Below are 22,012 nucleotides of genomic sequence, written 5' to 3'. Positions count from 1 at the left end.
AGCTAGCATTTATATGGGTTTGTGTGTTAAAAATGCAAAAAACTATTATGAACGTTCACTTTAGCCAGTGTTTGTGACTAAGTGGCCACTAAAAAGACTGGACATACCCCATTTGCAATACCTTGGGATGTTGTCTTTTGCAAATGGTATGCCATCATGGGGGTAATTATCATTCCTGGGCTACCATACACTCCCAAAGGCAACATAACCAATCTGTCAAATTTTAATGTGAAAAAAACGGAAAAATCAAGCCTTATATTTGAACCTGTAACTTTCAAAAACACCATAAAACCTGTACATGGGGGGTAATGTTATACTCAGGAGACTTCGCGGAACACAAATATTGGTGTTTCAAAACACTAAAACGTATCACAACAATGTGTGAAAAATGCAAAAAAACTTCACTTTTACTGACAATATCATTGCTGTGATATGTTTTACTGTTTTGAAAAACTAATATTTGTGTTCAGCGAAGTCTTAATTTGCTAGCAAAATTAAATTCTCTGGACCTTTGGCCTGGGTTGTCAGGCAGGTCCCTCAAACTGCAATTAAAAAAAAATTACTTAATTATGTAAAAATATGGGGGGCGGGGCCGGGCCGCCAGGCCGAGCGGTCGCAGGGAAGAACAGCTCCTGCACGATATGCCCCAAAAACGATATAATCCACGATTTATAAAGCAACCAGCGACCAACAACCCTGACCCGCAACGTCTGCGGGCTACCGGAGCCGGGGAGAGGCTCGCTCTTGTAGTTCCAGTCCCCCGGAGGTGGGACCCCTGCAATACCCAGCGGGACCCGACCTGGCGGTGAGCGAGGCGGGCGGCCGCCGCTTCACTATCCCGCCCGAAGGAGCCGAGCATGCCAGTGGATCATCGGCTGGCCCGGTCCTGTCCCCCCCCCCACCGGACCGGGGGGGTGATCCCGGTCCATGTCCCACGACCACACTCGGGGGCTTAATCGACCACCAAGCAGGCCTGAGACCCAAGGTCAAGATGGCGGCGGCCACATGTGTGGAGACGGAACAGCAGACCCCGGGGCAGAAAGCAGACAGGTCCTGGCATGGAGCACAAGGCTGCAGACACATGGTGACCCACAACATACAGCAACCCTTAAGTCCGGTAACATACCGAAACCGAGACCCTGCACGATGCTCTACTCCCGTGGACGGAGCTACCCGTGGGACCGCACGCCCTTCTTCTGAGCTGGGCGCTCACCGAGAGGAACTCCTCTACAGCCTGCCATATTCCCGGGGAAAAGACCGCGACCCGGCGGACCCCGGGGCCCACGATCCTGCTGCTGGGATCAATGGCGACAGGGCACGAGCGCCTGCTAAGGCCTCAGGCCGAAGGCCGGTGACCCATGGCAGTGGTACTGCCACAATGCCGAGAAAGCTTCAGACCAAGCAACTGAGACACAACAGCATACCCGGAGGGAGCTGCAGGAGTACATTACGAGTATCACCGGACGCACTAGCCGCCACCAACCGGACTTACCACTCGATTACCCGTGTCATGGGCCGCATACCCCAGATACCGCCGACAGGTACATGTCTGTGGACTGCTTCGAACTGCCTGACAGCCTGGCCACATTCAACTCAGGTTTCAGCAGGTGGAACCTATACACACCAGAGCACGGCAAGCAAACTCCTCTGGGCAGCATACAGCAACAGGCGGGACATTTTTCACCTAAGTATTTGAAGTACATACTGCTTACTGCCTAAATTGCTTAATATATGTCTCCTCAAGGCGTCCAGTCATTCACGACCCTCCTTTAGCCCGTACTGAACAGCTGTATTTTCATGTTGTTTATTATCTATTGTTTATTATCATTGATTACGCCCATAGGCCACATACATCCCACTGTTAAATATCATCGTATGTTAACATGACTATAGGCTACTCGAGCTGCCACCTTGAGGGCGAACCAACCTGTTAATTTACCGCTGATAATCATTAACGCATTTGACCTCAGCCTGGCTGACATAGGTTGCAATTGAACGACATACCACGACCTAGCTACTCGAGACAATAAATTACACATAATTCTATATACACTGTATTGTCCAGCCTGACATCTGTTGATATTACCAAACAGTATAGCTGCCCTAATATCGCTGATATAGCCTGCGCCGCTGCTAGCTTGGCCTGCGTGGTTCAGCCTTAACTTAACCTACCTACCTACAGATACCCCACATGATAATTTCTAATGGTAAGCCCTCTACTTTAAGCAATCTACTCTAGCGTGTTTAAAACTCGTTTCCACTAAGCGACTCATAAAATATAAAATCAAGGCATGACACTCTGGGAAATTGTACCTAACTACGTTATCAATGTTATGTATGTACTACCTATGCATTTCCCTCTCTCTTTATTTTGTATCCCTCATATATGCCTTAATAAAAGAAAGATTTACAAAAAAAAAAAAAAATTATGTAAAAATATTACATAAATATGCACGTAGAATTTAAATATATATATACATATTTATATATTTGAAGTCTACATGTATATTTATGAAGTTATGTAATTATGTATATGGATATATATATTTCTTATTATTTTTATTTATATATACATAGATATATAATTTCATTCTAAGTGTATTTTGCTTTAAATATATATTAACATCAAAATACAGTTAGAAAAAAATTACATATATAATTTTTTTAATTTTATTATTTTTACATTTTTTATTTCTTGTTATTTACCTATTTATATTTTATAATATATACATACACAAAATATATAGTTATTATATGTATACACGTGTAATGTAATTAATTGTATTTTTATATTAATATAAAAGCGATATGTTCTCCTCACTAATATTTGTGTTCAGCGAAGTCTCCCGAGTAAAACAGTACCCCCCATGTACAGGTTTTAGGGTTTTACAGGTTATAGGGTGTCATGGAAAGTTACTGGGTTAATACAGTGCTAGCAAATTACATTTTCTGGGCTTTCGGCCTCGGTTGTCAGGCAGGTCCCTTTAAATTGCAATCAATAAAATTACTTAATTATGTAAAGAATTTACATAAATACCCACGTAGAATTTAAACATATATATTTATATATTTGAAGTCTATGTGTATATTTTTCAAATTATTTATGTAATTATGGATATATATTTCATATTATTTTTATTTATTTATATATACATAGATATATATATATATAATTTCATTCTAAGTGTATTTTGATATAAATATATATATATTAATATCAAAATACAGTTAGAATAAAATTACATATATGTATATATAATTTTTTATTTTAAAGAAAAAACATTTACTTATTTATATTTTATAATAATATATATAGTTATTATATGTAGTGTGTGTGTGTATATATACGTGTGTAATTTACTTCTAAGTGTATTTTTATATTATGTATATATTAATAAAAGAAATACACTTAGAATGACGTTATATATGATATATATATATAACAGAGAAAGGATAGGGGGCACTCCCGAGACCTGAATTTTGCATGAAAGGTGCTGCCGCTGTGACCAAAATTCAGGTCTCGGGAGTGCCCCCTATCCTTTCTCTGTTTATACTATATTTGGAGTCCAGACCAGATTTCTTAGGGGTTAAGCACCCCGCCCAGGCCCCCCCAGCTTCAGAGTCTCCTTTAGAGGTGGCCACAGGTGTGTATATTAAGGAGGAGTTTGTCATTAGTCAAGTCACTTTCATTATTTTTTCCAGTGAGCCCAGTCATCTGCATTAGTGAGTATACTCATTTTCAGCACTAACACATTCATTATTTAGCTTTAACACTGCTTTTAATTGCTTTCATCACTTTTGTTTGTATACTCACTATGCTCTTACTAGTATTTAACACTATTTTATTTAGAACACTATTACTATTTATTTGTCTCCCACATTGTAGTGTAGGACCCAGCGATAATGGGGTACTTTGAAAGTAGTACCCAAATCCCCATATTTATACTTAGTTAGGCATTTTAGTAGCCTTCTTTGTTTTTTGTATTTTTTTGTAGTCTGAGTGCGCTGCACTATTTTCTCATGTGTGTATATATATATATATATATATATCCAGCAATAAAGTGGAGCACTCAGAAGGACTTCTTAATAGTGAATTTATTGATAAAAGTCGTTTACATCAACATGTAAGTCCTGTGATTCGACGTTTCGACCCCTCAGGGTCTTTTTCAAGAACAGTTTACAAGTGAACTAAGCATGTATTATATACAAATAAAAAGCGTGCACTCACCAATCTCGTGTGTGTAGCCGCCCATTCAAACCCGGAAGTGTTTGAAGTGACCTAGAGTCAATGGTCTCTGACCTAAATGCAGCTGACTGCCCAGTGAAATTGACCTTATCAGCAAACACACAAGAGATCCAATTCTTGGACGTATCAATTTACAAAGACAACGGCAGATTGGGGTACACCCTATATCGAAAGGAAACGGCTAGGAACACGCTACTCCAGTTTAACAGCTATCATCCTCAGAGATTGAAAGAATCTCTCCCGATATCCCAATATATGCGGGTATTGAGATATAACAGCGACCCAGAGAAATGTGAGCAGCAACTACTTGAAATGACGGACATATTCCAACAAAGAGGATATAATCTGGATATATTAGCCAAGGCGAAAGAGAAAGCCATAAAACGGATGACATCTCCCGCAAATAGGGTCTCTCAAGCTACAAAAATGTACCTACCCTTAACATTACATACAGGAACTACACAGATCCAAAGATCCGTGAACAAATATTGGGGTGTTCTACGTTCAGATAAGAATCTGCCACCAATTTTCCAGCAGCAACCCACGATCAGTCTCAAGAGAAACAAAAACCTGAGAGACCTACTGGTGAAAAGCGATCCTACTTCATGCTATCAAAAACATAGAGGACCTATCAAAAAAGGTTGCTATAGATGCAGCGGCTGTGTGACATGTAGTCACATGAACACCAGTACCTCATTTGCCCACCCACATAGTGGAATTCGGATCCCTATTACACAATACATCACATGTACCACCGATCATGTGATATATCTTATAACTTGCCCCTGTGGTCTCTCATACGTGGGGAAAACGGACCTCACGCTCAGAGACAGGATTAGAGGCCATAGATCGACCATCAACACGGCATTCAGGGATCAAAAATCGGACAAGCCGGTGGCCAAACATTTTCTCCAAGCCAACCATAGATTGCCCACTCTCCGATTCATTGCCATAGACCATGTTCCACCGAATCCGAGAGGTGGGGACAGATCTAAAGCATTACTCCAACGGGAAACGTATTGGATACATCGACTGGACACAGTTATGCCCAAGGGACTCAATGAATTTATTACATTTTCCATGTTCTGCTAAAACATACCTTGGACGCTATGCAAAACCAAAGCCATGGCATTAAGAATTTGTATGGCTCTCAGACCATTCCGCTACCTAATTAATTATTAATTATTAATCAATAATGAATTATTTAATTGTCTATCTAATAACTTAGATGGAATAGTTAATATCGATTATACAGTATTTTCATTTACTAATTGCTTACGGTTATAATATATTATTATTACTATATATATAGATCTAGTTTAGATACTCATGCATTTATCTCCTTCTTTGTTTTTAATTGCAATATCTGAGATTGATGTTGCCTTATGCTCTTAATCTTTTTTGGCACTATACACTTTGGACGTTTTCTGCACTTTATTTGGCACTGTGTGGGCACTTTCGGCACTTCGGTCACATGTCTCAGATTGCTATATATGGATCATACGAGATCCTTTCACTCAAACTTATCTCTCTCCAGAGATCTTTTCCTTAGCGATTATATAATTCCCACTTAAAAAAAACAGTTGCCAAGGCTGGTTGCGACTACACACTATACAGAATAGATTGTTTACAAAGATCACCTAGCAACGACGTCTCAATTACGTCACACGCATCGACGCACGCATAGGAAACCACGTGGGTTTGTTTTCGTGACACTTCCGGGTTTGAATGGGCGGCTACACACACGAGATTGGTGAGTGCACGCTTTTTATTTGTATATAATACATGCTTAGTTCACTTGTAAACTGTTCTTGAAAAAGACCCTGAGGGGTCGAAACGTCGAATCACAGGACTTACATGTTGATGTAAACGACTTATCAATAAATTCACTATTAAGAAGTCCTTCTGAGTGCTCCACTTTATTGCTGGATATATAGGGGACGCCGGAAGCACCGAAGGCAAGATATATCTATACATCATTCAGGGGTGAGTGCCTAAAGTATTATTTTGTTTATATATATATATCTTATATAATTATATTTTTATTTACTAACATATTTTTTTATTTTATTTTATACATGCAGGGAGACTGCCTGTCAGTTCAGGCAGTCCCCCTGCAGGCAGCACTATGGACGCCTATTACGAGCACATGGCCCACGGGGGCCTAATTTGCAGAGGGGGGACTGTCTGTCAGGCAGTCCCCCCCAGACCGCGAGCAACACCGATCGCAGCTGTTTTTTGTCGGACGTACTTAGTACGTCTGTGGTACTTAAGGAGTTAACCTGAGACAGGTAATGATACATATCTGCATCTATATCACTTATAGATATATATGCTCTGTGTGCATTTCCTTAGCCTTTTCTAACTCATAAATCACATTTATAAAACAAATCCCATTTATCATCTGCTGGCATTGTTCAAGATTCGCAGAATACAGGTGTGTGCTGATATCGGAGCCAACTTCTACTGTTTGACACACGTCTCCCAAGGCTACATGGCTTCAATCTCAAAAACTATTTCAATCAGCAACATAAAGCGCTGGATTCTGTTCAATGAAATAAATGTCTATTTTATTCTAGAATTACAAACATTTGATAGAAAAAGCACAGCCTGAAAACAAGTTAAACCATAAGTTGCATCCTCAAATATATATATTGTAGTGCTTTGTGTTGGATGTTTAATGGGTTCGTCACATGTGTATCAGGTACTTGTGAGATATTCTCCTTAGTTAGAGGGATATTTACACTAACCTTAATATTTTTCTTAAAAAGTCTAAAGTTAAAATTTATTCTATCCTTCATATTATTATTACCATTTATATAATGCCAACATATAGTGTAGTGCGTTACAATTATAGGAAGGGAATATTTTGTGGCAAAAAATGCCCTACTCAAACGAGCTTACGACCAAAGACGATTTAAGGTAGGTGGATATAATATGCCAGGTGTCTTGCCCAGAGACACTTACCATTAAGATGGTCTGACCAGGATTCAAACCTTGGATTCCCATTTCTAATTTGTTTTACCGCTGCTCTGATCTGCCGGTATTGTCATATCATTTATCTTTGTCATTCGGCATCTTCAAAAAAAAAAAAAAGTGTCATTAAACATTCTATATAGTAAATCCCAGTAATGTTAAAAAAAACTAAAGGATATGATTTCCAGTAAAACTCAGCTGCTAATAATGGATTGATGTGCTCTGTTTGTTTATATTCCTTAGTTAATTAGATTTCTCTATTTCTGTAGGCTTGTCTTTGCCTAAAGTGATGGGAGTTTCTGTCCCAAAGAGAAAGGGAAGTGTTTTGTTTAGTTTCAGTAACTGCAGACATAGGATAACTCTATATTGGACGTCATATTAGGTGCTTAGAGTCTCACAGCGACTCTCCAGCGATCACGAAAATACAATTCCCATCATTCCAACACATGGATGGCCATTGTTAGAGACTCTGTAGTTATTCAATTAGACTGCTCTCCAATGAAAGCAGAGATATTGCATTGACAATTACAACATCTCCCGTATTATACGCTCTTGTTATCTCTCATTAGGGGACTGTCTCCTGGATGCTCCCTCAATAACTCTAGAACTTCCCGAGGAGCTGCCGGGTTTATCTTCCGTGTACGATTTAGACAGCCAGTGCCAGCAGGTTTTTGGGAAGGAATTCTCACACTGTCCCAGCAACCGCCAGGAGGATCTCTGTGGCCAGCTATGGTGTAAAATCCAAGGGGAGCATGTGTGTCACACCAAGAATGGCACCCTGCACTGGGCTGACGGGACGACCTGCGGAGACCGGCGTATGTGCATGGATGGCGTTTGCCTGGGAGAGGAGGCTGTATCAGGGCCCAAGGTAATAATAGGATGGTGTAATTAGTACGTAGACATTTTAGCAATAAAGAAAGAGTGTCTGTGTTTCTTTTAGGCCAACTGTCCCTTTTATAATAACTGCCTTCTGAGGTTCTCCGGAAACTAATAAACTAATAAAACATGAACAATTTACAGTTTCAAAGTTCGAGGAAATCATGGGCAGCAGATTCATTTACATGAATTGTCTTGCCTTTGTCTTCTCAGAAAGCAGTCTTGAGGTCAAAGCACAGGTCTAAAATCTGTGAATTACAGTTACGTGCTGAATTAAGGAACACTCACACCTTAGATGCTTCAGATGGCTGCAATGTGTTAGCAAGCTCTCCAGTGTAATTGATTTTTTTGTAGAAATATATATATATATAATAATATTATGTTTTTTTTTATTTTATTTCTTTAATGACTGCTGTCCAGGTGGCAGTGGATGGAAACTGGGGCAGCTGGGGAGCTTGGGGTGAATGTTCAAGAACCTGTGGAGGAGGGGTACGGTTCTCCCATCGAGAGTGCAATGACCCTGAGCCGCAGAATGGTGGGAAATACTGCACAGGCCAGCGTGTGATTTACGAGTCCTGTAACACCCAGGATTGCCCCGATCAGGGTGAGTAGTGCATGGAATCGACTCTTGTTAGCAAGTGTGCATTACAAACTCTTGGGGGACTGCTCCTCATAATAAGCCAAACCGCACCGCGGAGCATATACCCATTCAGTTCTCTACCGGCAAAGTGATCTATTATCACTAAGTCTAGTCGTAGAATGGAATAAGCAACTCTTATAACACGTTTTATTTTTCTTAAACAGTGAAACATCTTAAAAGCTACCCCAGATTTTATGGGGGGATTCAACATTCCATACACCCTGAGAATCCTCCAGTTACAGTGAAACAGTCCCAGATTGTATTTGATTTGCAGATTATTTCATCTCCTCTTTCCAGAACAGAGTTTCCGAGACCAGCAATGCGCAAAATATAACCATTACAACTACACGGACAGGGAAGGAAAGCTCCTGGAATGGCTTCCTAAATACTCAGGAGTGTCCCCACGAGATCGCTGCAAGTTGGTGTGCCAAGCACGAGGGAGCAGTGAATTCAAAGTCTTCCAACTCAAGGTGAGAGACGGAGGCGATGAAACTTTGCGAACGCAAAGAGGTTTAGTAAATCGTACGTTTTTTAGACAAAAATAGCCACATTCTTCAAGCTGGTGTTCGACTTGGGATATTTTTACCTAATATTTCAGTCCTTTTGTCAGTTTGCCATAATTCCCGATTTCTTTACCAGAATCAAACGATACCTTGTTTTACGTGTTGTAGCAATGCTTTGCATTAAGGCATTATTCCATCAAATAATTTATTTTTATAGTTAACCTTAGCTTTAAACATAGTTAAACTTAGGAACACTCTGGGCACCATAACAACTTCATCAAATCGAACTTGATAGGGTTCCAGGAGATGCCTAATCCCGATTTACCTTAAAAAGTTGAACCGTTAACAAATGATTTAACCCTAAAGTCTCCTGTCTAGCACCATTCAGCTATGCCCCCTTCCCATCCATTTGAATTTTTAAGATTTATGCAGAGATTGTTTTGTCTTTACAGTCATATTTTGTGTATCCTGTACTTTTACATTTCTGTCAGTTTTTTTCAAAGTCTGCAGTGATGAACCATTTCGAAATCATCCTTTACTTTTTATTTTCTATACCAAAAGCTTTTGTTTTGTTACAAAACAGAATTTATAAAGGTTTTTAAAGCAATATTTGTATCTATGTGTGCCGTGTTGCAAGCACTGTGTACACGGTATATACTGAATAAATGCCCTCTCTCTGTGCCGTCCCGCAGGTGGTGGATGGCACGCTCTGTGGGCCGGAGAGTTTGTCTGTGTGCGTACAAGGTCAGTGCCTGAAGGCTGGATGCGACCATACTTTGGGGTCTTCTAAAAAACTAGACAAGTGCGCTGTGTGCGGCGGAGACGGGTCCAGCTGCAGAAAAGTATCCGGTTCCCTTAATAAGTCAAAGTAAGGATCACTCCGCTGGTCATTGCATGCTTGGGGATGTGTGGAGGGATATTTACTGACCCTTTGGGTAACTACATTGGACTTTGGTGCAGCAGTCTGCGGAATCCATCGGTTCTTCAATCCTCATTGATTACAAAGAAACTGACGGGGTTATTTACTAAGGTGAGAATTTAAAGTGAGTTTCAGATTACAGACCAGAGGTGTTGTCAATAAAGCAGAGTTGACCTGGAGAATGTTTCCAGCTTGGCTATCTTGACATGATATTTGAAATTCACTTTCAATCCTCACGTTAGTGCATAACCCTGATAGATTTTATTGAGCGATAAAAACAAATTGCTCCGACTGGATTTTTCAATGTGAAATCTCAGAATATTTTGCTAACTTGACCTATCCTTTACTGCTTCCACTGGAAGGCGATTCCAGGTATCTACTACCCTTTCTATATCACTGTTAGTGCTCCCACTGGAAGGCGATTCCAGGTATCTACTACCCTTTCTATATCACTGTTACTGATCCCACTGGAAGGCTATTCCAGGTATCTACTACCCTTTCTATATCACTGTTACTGCTCCCACTGGAAGGATATTCCAGGTATCTCCTACCCTTTCTATATCACTGTTAATGCTTCGACTGGAAGGCTATTCCAGGTACCTACTACCCTTTCTATATCACTGTTACTGCTCCCACTGGAAGGCTATTCCAGGTATCTACTACTCTTTCTAAATCACTGTTACTGCTTCCACTGGAAGGCTATTCCAGGTATTTACTATAATTTGAATGACTTTTGTGTTTCCTTCAAATTATTCATGTCCTTTTGAAGAAATGGTCTCAGGAAGAAAAGAGATTGATGACGGGGTTTACGCTGGGCTCCCTTCTTACAGAAATAAGTTTAGAATTAAATGCGTTAACTTATGCTTGGTGGGAACAAGCAGCTCTCTGCATGACTTGACATGCGTTTTCATGTTTTAATACATACAACCCCACAAGGAAGGGAGTAACTGGTGCTCAGGGGTCAGAACCCGATGGGTCAGAATTCGGATGTCAAAATTCTAAAGCAATCACCTTGTAAAGCGCGTGTTGTCTATTCCTGGGCGAAAAGGAATTTCAAAGAGTACGACGTAATTCAAAATGAAGTCAAGTGAGAAATCTGTCTATTAATGTTTGTTATTACCACGAAGAAAGGAACTGTGAGTAACACTGAATAGGAAAAATCCTTTCAATCTGTCCCATAGTACGTTAGTATGTTGAAACCTGATATTAGCAGAGTGGAACTTATTGACCAGAAGAAGTGATTTATAAATGATGTCATTGCAGATAAGATAAGGACATTATTATATCCTTGTATGGCGTAGGCCTAGCAATGCAACCAGAAGATTATTCATTATATTAAAGGTGGGGTTTTAATGCTAAACTATTGGTTATTTAAGCTACCTTTAATATCTCTCTGCATGTAAAAGATCATCCATTCACATTATCAACATATTTACAAAAAAAAACTGGCCCGGGATTATCAAAGATTACTTCTCATTATTAGAACATTAAATCTGCCAAATCATATTGAGCGCTTAAAGGGACACTATAGTCACCAGAACAACTACAGCTTATTGAATTTGTTCTGGTGAGTAGAATCATTACCTTCAGGCTTTTTGCTGTAAACACTGTCTTTTCAGAGAAAATGCAGTGTTTACATTACAGCCTAGTGATAACTTCACTGGCCACTCCTCAGATGGCTGTTAGAGATCCTTCCTGGGTCATGGCTGCCTAAAATGCATCCAAACATTCAGTGTCTCCTCCCTCTGCATGCAGACACTGAACTTTCCTCATAGAGATTCATTGATTCAATTAATCTGTATGAGGAGATGCTGATTGGCCAGGGCTGTGTTTGAACCATGCTGGCTCAGTCAATCCTATGGGGAGGCATTGTGATTGGATCAGGCTACCACTTCTGCTTATGTCAGCAGACTGCTTGCTGGTCTGAGGCAGACAGGGCAGAGCCAGCAGCTTCAGGCTTGAATAAAAGCAAGATTTTACTATTTTTAGGGAGGCATGAGGGGCCCAGAGGGGCTAGATGGTGGTTTTAACACTATAGGGTCAGGAATACATGATTGTGTTCCTGACCCCATAGTGTTCTTTTAAGGAAGGAAAGCCTTTATAAAGACATAGCTATGCTTGCACTTCTCAATAGGAGAACTGTCAGTGAGTGACTATGGCGGTATTTATTCAATATCTCTATACCTGGGGTAGGCAACCTTCTACACTCCAGATGTTTTACACTACATTTCTCATAATGCTCTTACAGCTATAACACAGGCAAAGCATCAAGGGAGATGTAGTTCACAACATCTGTGGTGTTTATCCCTGCTCTATACATTTCCAGGCAAATCTGTTGTGAATCAGGAATATTTTTGTTTTATTAATTCACATGAGTAATCAACACAGTAAAAGAGGAGACTATATTTAAAAGAAGAAAAACTACCACAACAAGAGGACATAGTCTTAAATTAGAGGGGCAAAGGTTTAAAAATAATATCACAAAGTATTACTTTACTGAGAGGGTAGTGGATGCATGGAATAGCCTTCCAGCTGAAGTGGTAGAGGTTAACACAGTAAAGGAGTTTAAGCATGCGTGGGATAGGCATAAGGCTATCCTAACTATAAGATAAGGCCAGGGACTAATGAAAGTATTTAGAAAATTGGGCAGACTAGATGGGCCGAATGGTTCTTATCTGCCGTCACATTCTATGTTTCTATATTTCAGTTGATTTTCACTTTCATTAACCTTTTCTTTTTCTACGAATACTTTCTGTATTTGAAACTTTTCCACTCAGACATCAAAACATAGTTTTAGAGTAACTAAGTCTCTGATTTAATATTTTTAGATAAGCTTACCTGAAAATATTAAATCGGGTTATAAATCGGCCAAAATAAATTCATATGACCGCGCATATCACATCTTAAAATGGAACTGTCACTTCTTTGCAAGTAACAGTTTTTTGTTCTCTCACTTGAGTAAATGCTATTGAAGTGAAGAATGCATTATGTTGACCAATGTAGCCTCTGGTCTGCTACCTATGCTTAAAGGGATACTATAGTCACCAAAACAACTTTAGCTTAATTAAGTAGTTTTAGTGTGTATCATGTCTCTGACGTTTCACTGCTTAATTCTCTGGCATTTAGGAGTTATATCACTTTTGTTTCTGTTTATTCAGCCCTGGTCACACCTCCCCTGGCTGTGACTGACACAGCCTGCAAGGTAAGAAATGGTTTCATTTTCAATCAGATGTAACTCAGTTTAAAAGTTTATATCTTCTGCTCTGTAAATTGAACTTTTAAGTACATACAGGAGGTTCATGCAGGGTCTAGATGGCTATTATCTGTGCAGGAGATAAGAAATTCTAAATTAAACAGAATTTGCAATAAAGGAAGTGTAAACATTAGATGACTCTTTACAGGAAGTGTTTAGGAAGGCTGTGTACGTTACATGCAGGGAGGTGTGACTAGGGCTGTATAAACAAAGTGATTTTATTCCTAAATGGCAGAGAATTGAACAGTGAGACTCCAGCGGTATAAACTATACACCAAAACTGCTTCATTAAGCTAAAGTTATTTTGGTGACTATAGTGTCCCTTTAAGTATCTACTGAGAAAGTCGGAGTAATGCATGTGAGTGGTAATTCCATCAATAATGTCAAACGTACTGCAGTGTTTAATTTAATTTACATGATACCAGCTTGTGTAAAAACTTCACAAGCAACAGACTAGTTAGATTGTAACAGCTCTTATTATACTGAACATGAAAAATCCCTATCTGAAGCCTAATTAATATCCATATACAAACTATAAAACTCGGTGTAAGACATTATCTCTTCCTTTCTTTGAGCTGACTTTGAGAATATTTGTTTGAATTTTATTAAAGACACGGAGGCTCATATTATGCATAACTCTTTATTTCCTCAGCAGCAAAGATAGAGGAATATAAATATTGTCAAAATGAAGGAAAAAACTGTATAGGCATAACGGGTAGCCGATCACATGGTAGAGGAAGTAGCTATATAAGTCCTGTGTCTCCCACAATCCCCCGCTTTCTTTGCTGCTTCCTCAGACAGATAAGTGTTACTTGTTTGCTCTTGATTCTGATTTTCAGTTTGGTGTTTTACATGTATTTGTATTCATCTTGTATTTATTTATTCTGTTTGCCTTATTGTGCACTCTATTCTGTCTTGACCTGTACCGTCAGTGCCTCGGACTCCTTGGGGGTTCTACCCTTCTAGGCGGAGGTTTTTCCACCCTTCCCCTCCCTCCCCTGTTCTCCCGCGTTTCCCGCGCGGGACCCGGCTCTGCCTCGCTGCCGCGACCGTCTCCTGCCCTCGGCCGCGGCTGAGTGCTCTCCTCTCCCTTCTCACCGGCTGCCCGCGCGGCTCGGGTGCATGCGCCCCTTCCCCCGCCGGGCACCCGGTCGCGAGCGCCTCCCTCACGTGCGGCGGCCATTTTGGGCAGACTCCGTTCTGCTTGCAGTGCTGCCGTGCGGTCGGTCGCCTCGTTTTGTCCTCTGGGTCCCCTGGCACTCTGACGGTCTGGTCCTTCTTTGTTTCTCCCTGCTATTTCTGTGGGTTACTCAACCCTTTTTCTCCCCTAGTATAATTAGTCAGTTTTTTCTTAACTTAAGCTCGCTGTGGTTTTTACCAGTATGCAGGATAGGGAGGATGGCCCTGTAGGCCCCCCTGGGGACTTTCACTCAGATAATCCCGAGGGTGCTATGGCCTCTCAGGAGTTTCAGGCCATGCTGGAGGCCACTATGGCTTCTTCAATCCAGAAGGCTATTGCCTCAGCCATGGGGGCTGTTTCCTCCTCATTCTCACAGTCCCTGCATTCTGTGGTTTTACCTACTATGGTCCCTACTACCCCCCTAGGTGTGGGTTCCCCTTCCCCTGCTCAGACTGTGCCTTGTGCCCGTAAGGCAAGGACTAAGTCTAAACATGTCGGCTCCCACTCTTCTATGCAGGTGCTACCTGCCATGACTGACACGCTGGAGGCGGTCACAGATAACGCGCAAAAGAGCCCCTGGCCGGGCTAAAAAGGCTAGATTGTGGAAACGGGCTAGAGCCCTTGATGATGGGTCGGATACCGACCGGAGTGTGGAGGATGAATCCGACCTTATGGAGTACGACTCCTTTGATGATAATGACTCTGGCGAGGATTTGCCCCCTACGGGCGTCACCCCCTCTGCCAAGGACCGGGGTCAGTTATTAGGCCCCTCTGGGGACACCAAGGCGATCCTTGACCCACAGGGTAACCCCCTGTTCGACCCTGACGATTTGCGCCACCCCCGGTCCGCTGAATGGATCCCCCCGGATCATATTGCCCAGTATGTGGCTAAGCGCATCCGCACGCCCCTTTCTAGGGAAGGCCGCAATAAGCTGCGGGCCGAATGCCCACGACCCTCCCTCCCGGGCTCTGCATGCAAGACCCCCGACATTGATCCGCAGATTGCCCAGTTTTTGAATAAGTCGGGGTGGAAATCTAAGAAGGGCCTTGACCATTCCCTAAAGGGTTGCCAGGACAAGATCCTGGATACGCTGGGACCCCTGTCGAAGCTCTATGAGCTCCTCTACTCTGCTAGAGCGGGAGACTCTGTTGTAGATGTGGATGTGGCCATAGGTTGGGTCCAACGGGCGATATGCCTACTGGGGAACGCCAATACGGCAATGTCCACAGAGAGGCGTAAAGCGATCCTCTTGAAGATAGACCCTAAACTGGCCACTATGACCCGACCGCCTGACCCGACCGATGAGGGTTTGCTGTTCGGCACCTCTTTTGTTAAAGACATGGGGTCTTTTGTCAAGACCTTCACTGCCATTGACAAGGCACAGGCGAATATGAAGCGCGTGTTCGCGCCTAAGGTTTTCGGAGGGGCCGGGCGTAGCAGGAACCGTCCACCCGGCCGTGGTTTCCGAGGCGCATTCCGTGCAACCAGAGGTTCCTTTTTTCCCTCCCGGGGATTTCAGGACTTGGGCTTGGGGCTCCAGGTATTCCCGCGGTGGTAACCCCGGCAGACGTCCTTATGGTAAGTACCCTTTCTTCCCCTGCCATTCAAGTAGCGGGGAGGTTGGCCCTATTTTACCGAGAGTGGGAAAATATCACCTCGGATGCTTGGGTTCTGCAGTGCGTAATGGGGTATCGCCTAGAGTTTGTTTCCATGCCTGTCCAGTTTTATTCCCCCAGGGAACTGTCTCTTCCACCAGATCAGGACGAGATGATCTCCGCGGAGGTCACAGAAATGTTGTCCAAGGGCGCTATAGAGGAACTGCCGTTCACCGCCAAGGGCTTTACGAGCAATCTATTCCTGGTGCCCAAGAAAGGGGGCGGAGTTCGCCCTGTGATAAATCTTCGTCCCCTCAACGCCTTCCTGCGTTACCAACACTTCCAGATGGAAGGTATACACTGCCTCAGAGACCTTCTGCGCCAGTCGGACTGGCTGGCCAAACTGGACCTAAAGGACGCTTACTTCACGGTCCCTATCGCTCCGGAGTTCAGAGACTATCTCCATTTCACATGGCATGGGCGTCGCTGGCGCTTCACCTGCCTGCCTTTCGGTCTCTCCTCGGCTCCCTGGTGTTTCACCAAGCTCTTGAAGCCGGTAGTGGCGTTCCTTCGAACCCGCGGGGTTCGTCTCATTATCTACCTGGACGACATTCTGATTTTGTCACAATCAAAGGAGGATCTCCTTCTTCACCTAGAGTGGACTACCAACCTGTTACAGAGGTTAGGTTTTCTGATCAACTGGGACAAGTCGGTCCTGGATCCCGCCCAGTCCATAGAATTTCTGGGCTTCAGAGTGGACTCCGTCCGACAGTTTCTGTTTCTACCGGGCCCCAAGGTGAAAGCCATCCAGAAGGAAATTCGAAGGGCTCTTCGCGTCCCAGATTTGTCCGTCAGGCAACTGGCGAGGATAATTGGCCTTCTCGCGGCCTCTATTCAAGCGATCTTCCCAGGTCCACTGCATTACCGAGCCCTCCAGCGGCTCAAAGGGGCACACCTTCGGTCAGGTCACTCCTACGAATCTCGGATACGCCTGGACACGGAGTCCAGAGACGAATTGGTGTGGTGGCTGGCACACATGGAGGCATGGAACGGGAGAGCCATTTTCGGATCCATCCCGGACGTAGTGATCGAGTCCGATGCCAGCTTACACGGCTGGGGTGCTCGTTGTGGAGACGTTTCCACAGGAGGCAGATGGTCAGACATGGAGAAGTCGTTGCACATCAACTGCTTGGAGCTCCTGGCAGGGGCGTTCGCGATCCGCAGCCTTACCCCAGGGCGAGCGAATAGCTGCGTTCTCCTCAAGATGGACAACGTGTCGGCGGTCCGTTACATAAATCACCTGGGAGGTACGAAGTCTAAAATGTTAGCGATGCTTGCAAAAGATTTCTGGCAGTTCTGCCTATACAACAACGTCTCGGTGACGGCGGAACACATTCCGGGTCTGGACAATTCGGGAGCGGATTGGAATTCCAGACACTTAAGAGACTCTGGCGATTGGCGTTTGCACGCTTCGGTGTTCCAGAGCCTGGACATGTTGTGGGGAAAATTCCAGATGGATCTGTTCGCATCACGGCTGAACACTCAGCTGCCGAAGTTCTACAGTTGGAGGCCGGACCCGGCAGCGGTGGCGACGGATGCCTTTCTCCAAGACTGGCCACAGGGTCACCTGTACGCTTTTCCCCCGTTCAACATGATCGCACGCACGATCTCGAAACTGGTTCGCCACGACTGTCGTGTGGCGTTGGTCACTCCTCTCTGGAGATCTCGGCCATGGTTCCCTCGCTTGATGGAGTTGTCCATAGATTTCCCTCGGTTGATCCCAGTCTTTCAGGACCTCCTTCTGGATCCGGATGGGAACTCGCACGAACTGGTGTTGCAACACCAGCTGCCCCTGATAGCATGGTTCCTTTCAGGGGACCTTGGGTTGTCTCAGACGTTCCGCAGACAACTCTCCTACTCCTCGATAACGCCTGGGCCCCAGGCACACGAACAGCTTATCGAGCTTCATGGAGATCGTGGTCTGGTTGGTGCATGGAACGGGCAGTGGATCCCGTATCTGCCCCTCTACATTTGATCCTGGAGTTCCTCACGTTCCTGTTTGACTCGGGTAAGGCTTACCGCACGATCAACCTATCCCGCTCGGCTATTTCGGCCGGACACAAGGGTTTGGATGGTTCCCCTGTCGGCAGACATCCTTTTTTATGTCGCCTTCTCAAGGGTATTCGACTCGCCCGTCCTCCTCGGCCTCGTTTCTCTGCCTTTTGGGACGTCAACGTGATGTTGCAGTTCCTCTCATCATGGTACCCTAACCAAGAATTGACTTTAAAGCGATTGTCATCCAAACTGGTGATGTTACTCTGTTTGATCTCTTGCAAGAGGGTCTCTGATGTCAGGGCCCTGGATTGGGACGCCGTTGCATTCACCCCGGAAGGCGTTACTTTTGACATATCCAGGAGGACGAAATCTGCGTCCAAGTCCTTTACATACCCTAGGTTTTCTGGTTGTCCGGCACTTTGCCCAGTGGATTGCGTCAAAGTTTATCTGGATGCTACACGTTCCCTCCGCTCCGCTGATCTACATGATTTGTTCTTATCTTTTAAGTCACCTCACCGGCCAGTTTCAACACCTACTCTAGCACGTTGGGTGCGTTGGTTACTATCTTCTGCAGGTATAGACACCTCTGTTTTTACGCCTCATTCTGTGCGAGGCGCGATGGCTTCAAAAGCCTCCTCAGTCGGATGTCGTCTGGAGGATATTATGCGGGCGGCAGATTGGTCCAGAGAATCGACCTTTAGGGACTTCTATTTCAGACCTATTGAACACATCGCATCTCGAGTGGTTGCACAGCTTTGAACTTGCATAATATGAGCCTCCGTGTCTTTAATAAAATTCCCAGATTTTACTAGTAACATGACGTAAAGTCATGATTTTATTAAAGACACGGAGGCGAGTATTATTCCCTCCCACCCTCCCGGTGTGGATTTGGGATACGAGATGCTTGAGACTCTACGGGTTTTTGCTGTTCAATTAGGTATGTATTTATTTATATGTATTTATTTATATGATTGGATGGTTTTGTACGTCTTATTATGTTTACTAATTATTTATATTTTGTATTTCAGAATCCAGTTTGTTGTTTGTGACTCCTCACAGTGATGTTTGGTAAGTCTACAGTTTTGAGTCTGGAAATTACCATATTTCTCTGTCTTTTTTAGCTTGAAGTTATCGTATTGTTCCTGTCTCCTGTGTTGATCAAGTGGGACATCGTTCTTCTTACCTGGTCTTCGGTTTTCGCAAGAAAGAGGGGGATTGTGGGAGACACAGGACTTATATAGCTACTTCCTCTACCATGTGATCGGCTACCCGTTATGCCTATACAGTTTTTTCCTTCATTTTGACAATATTTATATTCCTCTATCTTTGCTGCTGAGGAAATAAAGAAAGAGTTATGTATAATACTCGCCTCCGTGTCTTTAATAAAATCATGACTTTACGTCATGTTACTAGTAAAATCTGGGAATTACCATTTAATGCCTTTTCTCCAGAGCTTCATATCATAGTTTACAATTTTCCATTAATTTCATTATTGCATTATTGCGTTCACTGTATGATATGTTAATTAATATTATATTAAAATCCTGGAATCTTAAAGTATTCTCGTGTTTCTCTCTATTCAGGTACGGATATACCGACATTGTTACTATACCGGCTGGTGCCACAAATATTGATATAAAGCAACGCAGCCACCGTGGAGTCATATATGACGGCAACTATCTGGCAATCAAGCGAACAGATGCCAGTTATCTGCTAAATGGAGATTTTGCCGTGTCTTCAGTGGAACAGGACCTGCATCTAAAAGGAACTATTCTAAAATATAGTGGAACTTCAACCACTCTAGAGAGACTACAGAGTTTCCACCCCCTTCCAGAAGCTTTGACAATCCAACTTCTCAGAGTGGTTGAAGAGGTTGTCCCACCCAAAGTCAAGTATATGTTCTATGTTCCCAAGATGTTGACTTATCCAAAGACAAAGTCCAAGGACAAGATATCCCACCATTTGATAAAGCCTCTGTTGACTTCGCGGTGGGTTTTTGGAGACTGGTCTCAATGTTCTAAGACTTGTGGCTCCGGTTGGCAAAGGAGGACTGTAGAATGCCTAAATTTAGAAGGGGGGGCCTCGGAACAGTGCTCTCCAGAACTAAAACCGGAAGACATCCGACACTGTGGGGATTTGCCCTGCCCTATATGGAGATTCATGAGTTGGTCACCATGTTCTCAAAGCTGTGGGGAAGGAATTAGAACCCAGAGGGTGTTTTGTGTAGACTACACAGGCAAACAGATAGATGAGGCCAAATGTGACCCAGGAAAACGACCTGCAGAGGTTTCAACTCCATGTGTACTTGTGGAGTGCTGAACCAAGGTGAGGAGGAGGACGTACCATATGGGCAGCTATTCATATTAGCCCAATACTGCTGATGGAGATCAAAATGAACTCCTTTTACACTGGAACCATGAGAGAACTGAAGAACTAGATTGAACAAAAAATGTTTCCTTCATCTCTTCCAACAAGAGACCGCTGTTTGTAATTTCTGTTTAGTTCACGTACAGAACAAACCTTTGCTGACATTTTCACTTTCTCACACTCAGCTTTGAAACATTGTTGCAAGAACAATGGACCTTTAAACCTTCCTGGGTCTAAGGAGACTTTTCTTACATCAGCAGCTATTGGAGCATCTGTGCACTAATTGACCAAAGCGGGTCCTAGCCCTGCTTTAAGGACTAACGGCAGAACATGGACACAATTTGTCTCCAGTTAGAAATCTACCTCACTAGGATTATCCTCAACCTTTTTGTATTACTGCGATGTTAATTTGTTTGTTTCCACTTCTTTTGCAGAAAGCTCTGTGATTTAATGCTTTGCTGTGCCACGCAATGTACTAACCAGTTCATCGTCAATATGTTCTCTTAAAGCCAACAAGTATTATGTCAGTATTTTCGATGAGTACCAGTTTACTGTACATGTGAAAGCTGTTATATAATTTCTTCTTACTTTTGCGTCCATCTGGTCTGATGTATCTATCATAAACATTAAGGATCGGGAAAGCAAGTTATCCGTAGGACATTAGGTGACACGGAAGCCATGTGATGTTGAAAGTCACTATCACTAAGGTTTCAGTGACTTTGGTCTGTAAGAATGTAAGCTTTCTGGCTAACATGGAATTTAAGATTCAATACGATTGGCTGCATCAATTCAACCAGATAGTTTAGCTTTACGTTTCTCAATGGGAAGTACACACACCTTTTCACTTTGATGTATTAACAATCTCTCGAGGAAATAAAATGTTAAAATAAAATAAAAATGTTATGCCTCTTGCCCCCTTTACATAATAAAATGGTCGTCAGCTTTCAAATTCTGGCCATAATTTATATTTGTTTACTAGCCAGTTGGGAGCAATAGTGAAGCAGTTTGTGTCTGGACACTGTTAATAATCTAAATGATCTTCATTTACTCACAGTCCACTGAATCCTAGTTTGTACATAATAATGATTGTCCAGAAGGGGTGTAAATATACCTGCCCCTCTTCCGCCGTCATTAGCTGACTATAACCCACAAAGTTTGTCTGGGGAGCGATGTCTCCATCAGACCGGGAGAGCAGATTTGGGGGATGCACTGGGGAGATAAAGGCAGCAATGAGTTCCTTATTTCTTCATGAATGGCGGTCAGATTTAGCAATGAAATGGAAAGCTGGCCTCTGGCGAAAGATAGATTTCAGTCATTGAATCTTTGCATTTATCGAGTCATTTTAGGGAGCAAAGACCTGGCTCCAGGGGACAAAGATTGTTCATGTCTCTTAGCCACCAA

The 22,012-nt window shown here is 43.0% G+C and overlaps 1 protein-coding gene across 1 annotated transcript in view; it reads left to right on the top strand.

Moving 5' to 3' along the window:
• Nucleotides 1-20,718, top strand: part of ADAMTS8 (ADAM metallopeptidase with thrombospondin type 1 motif 8) — a 58,613-nt gene extending 37,895 nt beyond the window's left edge. Inside the window, exons 5-9 of the mRNA XM_063436946.1 lie at nt 7,792-8,090; nt 8,519-8,702; nt 9,036-9,208; nt 9,934-10,109; nt 19,828-20,718. Coding sequence (XP_063293016.1) covers nt 7,792-8,090; nt 8,519-8,702; nt 9,036-9,208; nt 9,934-10,109; nt 19,828-20,563 — 1,568 coding nt within the window. The 3' untranslated portion in view covers nt 20,564-20,718. The remainder of the gene's footprint in view (nt 1-7,791; nt 8,091-8,518; nt 8,703-9,035; nt 9,209-9,933; nt 10,110-19,827) is intronic.
• Nucleotides 20,719-22,012: the final 1,294 nt, after the last annotated feature.

Source organism: Pelobates fuscus, chromosome 11, assembly GCF_036172605.1.
Source record: "Pelobates fuscus isolate aPelFus1 chromosome 11, aPelFus1.pri, whole genome shotgun sequence".
Taxonomy (NCBI): domain Eukaryota; kingdom Metazoa; phylum Chordata; class Amphibia; order Anura; family Pelobatidae; genus Pelobates; species Pelobates fuscus.
This window is presented reverse-complemented; position numbering and strand designations above follow the sequence as displayed.